The sequence below is a fragment of the Martes martes genome, assembly GCF_963455335.1.
Source record: "Martes martes genome assembly, contig: SUPER_18_unloc_1, whole genome shotgun sequence".
NCBI classification, from domain to species: Eukaryota; Metazoa; Chordata; class Mammalia; order Carnivora; family Mustelidae; genus Martes; species Martes martes.
In genome coordinates, this window is record NW_027666704.1 from 244,002 (window position 1) to 252,142 (window position 8,141).

The following is an 8,141-nucleotide window of genomic DNA, read 5'->3' on the forward strand; positions in this document are numbered from 1 at the left end:
ACCTGAGCCGAAGGCAGAGGCTTAACCCACTGAGCCACCCAGGCGCCCCCACACACTATATTTTAACACTACATACACAGGACAATTTCAAGTAGAAATCAAATGAGATGACACGGAGTGACTTCAGTCCTGTACCCTGTAAAGGGGGAAAAAATGTCATTTCCAATTTTCCTCAGCATTTCAGTAACCCACCTAAATTGTCCAGAACTTTTACAAAGCTAGGGCGCACTTTTGCACACCACTCTGGATCTCGGGGTTTCAGCAAGGTGGGGTGTGCCCCGAGGAGAAAAGGACGGGCTGGGCGGGTGGGAAGGAGCTACAGGCAGGGAGCCCGCGGGCGCTCACCTAACAGCTCCGAGTCTCCCCGGCGGCGACCACCAGGGCGGCCTCACTCCAAGAACCGCAGGAGGCGCTCGCTCCCCTCTTGGTCCCACAACCGTCACCACCCCCACGTCCGAGCGGTGTGCTACGCTCCCCGCCCGCAGAGCCCCAGCCCCCGGCAAAACCCACCCGAGACAGCGGGCTGCCTCCGCTCCCGCGGCTGTCAAAACTCCGCGCGCCGCGTCCTTTCCCCAAAGGGCCGTGCTTGGCGGGAGGGGCCCAGACGCCCCTGCGCTGCGCGGCGCTCTCGCAGCCCCAGCGCGGGGATCCCGCTCCTCCGCCCCTCTGCGGTGCAGGCCGCCTTCTGAACCCCCGGCGTCTGCGGCGCGCCTCTCAGGTCGGAGTGCTGGCGTCCGATCCTCTCCAGCTTCCCGCAGTGCTCCCCGTCCCCCTCAACCCCTGCCGGTGCGCCAGGACCATTCGGCCTTTACCCTACAAACCTCCACGTCCTTCCGCTTTTCTGTAGCAAGTTCGACCCTGCCCGTGCGCCCTACACCCTTGGTCTCCCACCGTTCTAGTCCGCCTTTCTACTGACTTGTTCTCTGTTTCCTACAACAGGTCCTCTTCTGGTGAGGCCCGCCTGCGCCATGCCCTCTTTATCCACTTACACGGGTTAGCACTACCCATCCTTGATTAATGTATGCCCTTAAGGGTTTTACCTACAAATGCTTCAGAGATGGAATGCGTGTGTGTGTGTGTGTGTGTGTGTGTGTGTGTGTGTGTGTGTTCTTCTTTAGTTTAAACTTTTAGTCTTTGGATTCTGGAAGACCTGGTGTTTCTCTTCCCTAAAATGGATGGAATGAAAATAAACCTCTAACGAAAGAGAAAAAGGCAAGGGTCATGAGTGGATTAGGGATATCAAAGATTTGAAGAGGCAAGCACAACGGAAGTGTGTTTTCAAATAAAAAGAGAAACTGGATACACTAGATCTGGGTACAGATTTTCTCAGTGCAGTCCTGGGGAGACCCAGTGTTTGGAGATGCCATGTGATTGGAGATCTGAAAAATATGGGGGAGGGGAATACATATATAGTACCTATACATTATATTACATTTGTATATGTGCAATATATAATATGTATAAAAATATATATTACATCACGTATGCATATGCCGACATCTATATATGACACCAGCATAAATATATACAATATTTATATTATATGTAAATTACCTATACAGGGGAAGGAGGGGGAAGGCTCAGGTGCAGTCCCCCCAGGGCGATGCGGGGCGGGGCCAGGACAGAGGGCGGCAGGGACCCGCCCAGGGGGCGTCTCCGAGGGCAGACCCACCAAGCGGCTCCTCTGGGACTCTGGCGGCGCCCCGGAGCTGGGCTCCAGTCTGTGGCGCGGCGCAGTCCCGGGCCAGGACCCCCTGTGCCTGGTGCGTGGTGGCGGCAGGGGACCGGAGCAGGCCACCAAGAGAGCAGCCAGCCCTCCTGTTCCCAGCCCGGACCCCACCCCGCGCAAACGCAGCGGGGGGAGTGGGCGCATTCCCCTGCAGGGGTCTGGTTGGCCAGCTGCGGCTTCACCATGGCGACGGCGGCGGGCAGCCGGGCTCCGGCGCTGCAGCTGCGGGAGCGGTTCCTGACCAAAACCGGTGGACTAGAGCCAGACCGGGACCCCGCGGGGCGGACTCGGGCCTCTGCCGCCCCACACCTGGGCCACTCTGTGCAGAGCGGAGGACCCGCGGACCAGGCACCTCCACGGTCCTGCGCAACCGCCTCCCTGGTCTAGGCGCACAGCCTCCGGAGGCGACAGACGCGCGGGGCAAGCGGCGGCCAGAGAACCACCAAACCAAGGCACTGTCCGAGCTGTCCGCGCAGGGCTGACGGGGCAAGGAGGGGCAGGACACTCTGGAGTCTCTGGAGGCTGGAAATACGCAAAGTCTCCGTGAGGTCCGTTGTCTGCGCTGGTGTAGACATCCGTGAACTGCACCGAGGATCCTCTCTCCTAGCTGGATGGATGCGTGTGACTGTACTTTTCACCTCAATGAAAAAGATACTATTGCGTGGAAAGCTCATGCCGCTGGACTTTGTGTACTGTGATCCCACTTAGGGGGAAGTCGAGGGCCAGGTGCATTTTTGGCGGCAGGCACCTGGGGGCAGTCAGGCAGAGGCATGCACTAGGGGCCCCCCAGGACAGCCAGCAAAGCAGGGGAAGGAGGGCAAAGGCCCAGGCCTGGTGTGGGAAGTTGCAAGCATGAGCGGCTGGGACCCAGACCAGTGGCCAGAGGGCCTTGGCTGTTTGGAACTACCTGCCCAGCAGTGGCGTGCGGGAGCGCGGGAGCGGGGGAGCGGGGGAGCGCGGGAGCGGGGGAGCGCGGGAGCGGGGGAGCGCGGGAGCGGGGGAGCGCGGGAGCGCGGGAGCAGGGGGAGCGCGGGAGCGCGGGAGCGCACGCGAGGTGGGGGTAAGGGAGGGCCACGCAGGCGCTGCCTGGCAACGGCAGTTGGCTTTTGATTCTTAGCCTCGCGCAGGCAGGGGTTCTGTGACACTTGGCGGGGTAGTCCGACTGGACTGGACGCTTTCTCACCGCGGACCAGGGCAGTTGTTTGACCGCCAGATGTTCTCCTGGGCTGGTGGCCTGGGCTGTGGCCTAGGCCATTCCCTAGGGGCCTTGGACAGCAGCCAGACCTCTTTGACCAGGGACATCTCTGATACTCACACACATGTGCTGGGGAAAGGGACTTTCCCTGGGGATGCCACGGATTTGGCTGATGTCATCTCATCCCAGGCACAGATCAATAGACGCCTCCGTGAGACTGAAACCCTGGAGGCTGAAGTGACTCATTGGAAGACTTTGTGCCCGTGTTCCACCCAGGGACTAAATACCATCGACCCAGAAACAGTGTGGCGACTGAAGAGCCACATCAGGGACCTAGAGCAGCAGCGGATGCGGGAGATGGACGAACATCAGCTGGCAGTGGCGGTGTTGCAAAACGTCCACCAGCAGAAGCTTGCAGACCTCACTGACCAGCACCGCAAACAACTGATGGACTATGAACGACGGATGGAAGACCTACAAAACCAAGACGCTGCCGGGAACGTGAACGATGACCTTCTTGAGGAAAGGGAAATGGAGCTCAGAAGGTTGAGGCAACAACTTACCCAAATGCAGCAGCTGAACGACAGTTTGAACAACCTTGCTTCAGATCTCCGAGCAGAAAAGCAAAAGTTGGTTCACGAGCTCCAAGATGCAAGACATCAGCTGGAGGAATCAGTTCTGCGCAACAACGAGGATTCTCTTAAGAACAACATTGCCGTGAGGGCTTTAAAAATAGAGAAAGGACGGTTAGTGGCAAAACTGTGTCGGGCCGAAAAGAAGCTGTTCGAAGAGAAGTCTGAGCGAAGTCTCAGAGACTGGTCCCCAGTAGATAATGCACGATTCATCCAGCTCGGCCAACAGAAAGACCTGGAGATACTACACCTCCGAAAGAGGATGGAGCAGGTGGACGCCGACCACCAGGAAACGAAAGAACTGCTGTCCTTTGCTTTGGAGGAGCAGAAGCAATTTACAGAGTACATCGGAGAGCAAGACCAGTACATCAAAGAACTTAGAGAAAGGCCAGAGCTTCGGGAGGAATTCGGTAAGTCGACCGAAACCTTAAGAAGCCATGACACCTTACCCGCATCCGTGGAGGACAAAGACATGCGTCTCCCATCCATGACAGACGAACATCCTCACGTGGACGAAGACCTGGGGCGCCTCACACAACAGAGTCCTGCTGTCCCCGTGGTTGACCCTAAAGTCCTAGAGGAGATCGTAGAGCTAGAGTGTGAGGTCTTTCAGCTCCACGAGGTAAAAGATGATCTCGAGGAGGAAATCAAAGAACAACAGAAGATCATTCACAACCAGCAGCAGGGGAAGAGAGCAGTGCTTCAGTCCTTACAGGAGCAGAAGGAGAAAGTGGACCGTCTTCAACACCGGCAGGAGGAGATGAACACTGAACACGCTCAGCTCCTCGCAGCGAAAGACGAGATGCTTCGGAATCTGCAAGTGGCACTAGAAGAGCTGAAAGCCCAGTTGCCTGACAAAAGCCGGCAAATTCCAAGAGAAGCCTGTGAAGATGAGGAAGTGCGAGCAAGCCAGCCTCTCCCCAGAGAGAACGGAAGTGAAGAGCGTGATCCATCTAAAGCCGAAATTCAAAGATTAGTCCAAGGAATCCAAGAACAGGAACTGGAGATGCAGCTTCTCACTGAACAGAACATCCGACTGACCGAGCAGGTGGATCGGCTCTCCAAAGAGGAGATCGGGAAACTCACTCGGATTATCCAGCAAAAGGATGTGGAGATTCAGGGTCTTTCCAGCAGCATCTCTGCGGCTTCTGACAGCCAGAACAGGCACGTGGAACACCTTCAGCGGCAATTGCAAGAGTGTGCTTTGGAAAGCGAACGGGTCTTGGCCGTCCTAAATGAGAAGACGAGGGAGAATAGCAATCTGAAAAGGGACTATCACGAAATGACCGATCGACTTGCTGCCAGGGAAGCAGACCTCCAGAGGATGCAAGAGGAAAATCAAAAACTGGCCACGAGAATGGAAAGCAGCATCCAGGAGGTGTTGAGAGAAATGATTCGGAACTTGTCACACATCATTCAAGAAAAAGACCTGGAAGTGGATGCGTTAAGTCAGAAATGCCAGACTTTATTGACGATCCTACAAACACCCAGCACTGGTCATGAGGTTCGAGGAGTTCGTATCGATCAGTTCCAGCAACTTCTACAGGAACGGGACAGGTTAACACAGCGAGTGAAGATCATGGAGGAGTGGAAAGAGCAGGTGCTGACCACGGTCCAAAATCTGAAGCGTGAGTCACCCCAGCTTCAGAGAGATCTGCGACAGCTCCGGGCGTGGGCTTGCACCAACAGCGAGAACGTCTTGAAACCGCAGACAGCCTCTCTTGACCAGATCCAAACTTGCCAAGGCCATGAAATAAACTTCCAAGAGCTAGAGAAGGAACTGGCCCAACTTCAGCTCCGCATCGGGGAGCTTTGCAATGCCAAGGACCTCCTTTTAGGGAACCTTGACGCGATTTTCCTCCAGCCCTCCAGCGACTCCGCAGAGGCAGCCGACTCCCTGAAGGCCACGAAATCTGACCTAGTGAGTGAGTCTTCTCAGGTGCTCCGAGAGGAGGTAGAGGAGCTCAGAAAATCAGGGCAAGGAAAAGATCCAATGATTCGAACCCTCCGGGAGGATCAGCAGAGATGGATTGCTTCAGGGGCTGCCACGGGGGAAGGAGAAGGCAAACCCCGGGAACACAGCGATTGCAATTCCCACATGGAGCAGCGGAAGGAGAAACCGGCCGTTCTTCAAAACTCCCTTCAGGCTCAGGAGCTCCAAATCCAAGCGAAAAGTGAGGAGCTGCTTTCTTTACAGGAGAAGCTCAGGGGCCAGCTGAGTGAGAATGAGCTGCTGAGGCAGGCAGTCACCAATCTGAAGGAGAGGATAGCAGATTTCGAAATGGATGTGTGTAGGCTGAAAGAGGAAAATGCAAAGATTGTGGAAAGATCTAGAGAAGAGGAAATGGAAAATCAGGCGATGCAAGAGACAAATCGGCTGCTTTCAGTGATGCGGCGAGAGGAGGCATCCCAGCATGCTGGGACGAAAGAGAAGGTACTCACGTTGGAGCAACTGTTGCAAGAGAAAGAAGAGGCTGAGACCAGAGAATTGAACCGGCTCGTCGACGCCGTTCGGTCAATGCAGGAAAAGGCAGCTGTGTGTCAACAGGAGAGAGATGACATCGAGTTGGCACTGACAGAGAAAGAGAGGGAAGCCTGTGCCCTCCAGAAGGAGGTTCACCAGTTACGTGAGAGAGAATTGCTCCTAAGCCAGGAGCTGGAGAGAGAGCGGCACCTCGCTGCAGACGCCCAAGATTCTCGTCACTGGGAAGCTTTGGCCTCGGAAGACCAAGTGGCTCAGCTAAGAGAGGAAGTGACGGTCTTGCAGGGAAAACTCGTTTTGTCTTCCGCGGCCATGGAAAAGGCCAGCCACGGAGCCAGTCTGCAGGTAGAGTCGCTGCGGGAGCAGTTGCACGTGGTCACCCAGCAGGAGGAAGCTGTGCTCCGGCTCGCCGCCTCCCAGGAAGAGGGAAGGCACTGTGATCGAAGACTAGCGAACCTCAAGCTGGAACTGGCCGAGTGGAGGGAAAAGGCAGACGCCCTGGAAGGAAAAGTGATGTCGTTACAGGGACGATTGCATCAAACAAATGCCGACTTGGAGGTGAAGGAAGACCAACTCCAAGAGTTCAAGAAACAGAATGAGGTCCAGCAGGAGATACTGGAGGACACACAGAAGAAACTGATGACCTTAGTAAGTCAGTTGGAAGGAATGGTGGACAAAAGCCTCCTAAGGAGACTCTTCGTGGGATCTTTGCAGGCAGCTGATGCGGAACGGCAGGAAGCGTTGAGGTTGATGGCAAGCACGCTGGGGATCCGAGAAGACCAGCTGCGGCAGCTGCGCAGCCAAGAGCCCGCGGGTGTGCCCGGCGGGGTGACTGGGGGGCCTGGATCCAAAAGCGCCCCCAACACACCTGCGAAGCCAGATCACCAAGCTGTGGCCAAGCATTCTTTTTCAGGACTTTTCCTCCAGTTTCTAGAAGCGGAATCTCAATCAGCTTTTCCACCGCCCAAACCCTCTGCTCATGACATGAAGCCTCCAGATTCAGGAGGGAGGGGAAAAGTGCCTAAGCAACAAGGCCCACCACGACTGAACGCTACCCTGGGATCCACACCCCCCAAAAAAGATGTCAAGCCCCGCACCACAGCTGTGTCTCTTATCAACCCACCTGGACTGGAAATGGTTGGATCGGAGCACCTTCTTCTAAGTGCTGTCACTGATGCTTTACCCACGTACATGCCGCATATACTGTCACCTGCCGAGAAGGTTGGAATGGCGGCCAAAGACCTCTCAAAGAACTAGACGATTGTCAAGCCAGAGTGAGACCACGCTTTGAAGATCCCAAGTCACTCTGTGTGTCTACCTTATCCCCTAATGTCCTTTTTCAAAATGTCAAATGTTCACGGTTTTGCTTTCAGCTCAAGACACATATTCTTTTATGACTTAACAAATAAGGGGTCTCTTAATGACTGCAGAAGTATTCACCAAAGTGAAAACACTGGTGACTTTTTTTTTTTTTAAGATTTTACTTTTTTTTTTTTGACAGAAATTGAGGGCACACATACAGGGGGAGCATCAGAGGGAGAGAGAGAAGCAGGGTCCCCATGGAGCAGGGATCCTGACCTGTGACCTGATCCTAGGACCGCGGGATCATGACATGAGCCAAAGGCAGACCGTTAACAGACTGAGCCACCCAGATGCCACAGCAGTGCTGACTTTTGTAGGAGAGTCGACACTGCTGGGCTTGGAGGCTGTGGTCAAAGGATTCTTCCAACAATGTTTGTAATGCTTGAAGGTTTTCACAAGGGCCAGGTGTCTATGTATACCTTATGTAGAGAACACATCAACTTGTTTTAGTGTTCCAAATGTATCAGGTATACGAGCACACACTCATCATTGGGAAACGAGGTGAATAGCACGAAAGTACAAGATGAATATAAGGTAAAAAAAAAATGCAAGTTCGCTTTTCCCAGGTAAGTCTCATTTCTCTTTGTTTATTTTTTATTTTCTGGTTTTTAAAAATCATTTCCTTTTCTGTTGTCTGGAAAAGCACGCTATGGAGAACCTGATTTCTCTCAGGCCTTATGTATGTTTGCCTGTTTAGGAGTATACTATTCTCTGACTTGCTTTCCCACCCCCTCCCCCAAA

General features: G+C 54.5%; 1 protein-coding gene across 1 annotated transcript; it reads left to right on the forward strand.

The window, feature by feature from the left end:
* Positions 1-2,942: 2,942 nt before the first annotated feature.
* On the forward strand, positions 2,943-7,295 carry LOC308359838 (thyroid receptor-interacting protein 11-like; the record flags this gene model as incomplete). Its single annotated transcript, XM_080831695.1, has 1 exon — positions 2,943-7,295. The coding sequence occupies one exon, from the start codon at positions 2,943-2,945 to the stop codon at positions 7,293-7,295; it is 4,353 nt and encodes a 1,450-aa protein (XP_080687821.1).
* Between the last annotated feature and the right edge of the window lie 846 nt (positions 7,296-8,141).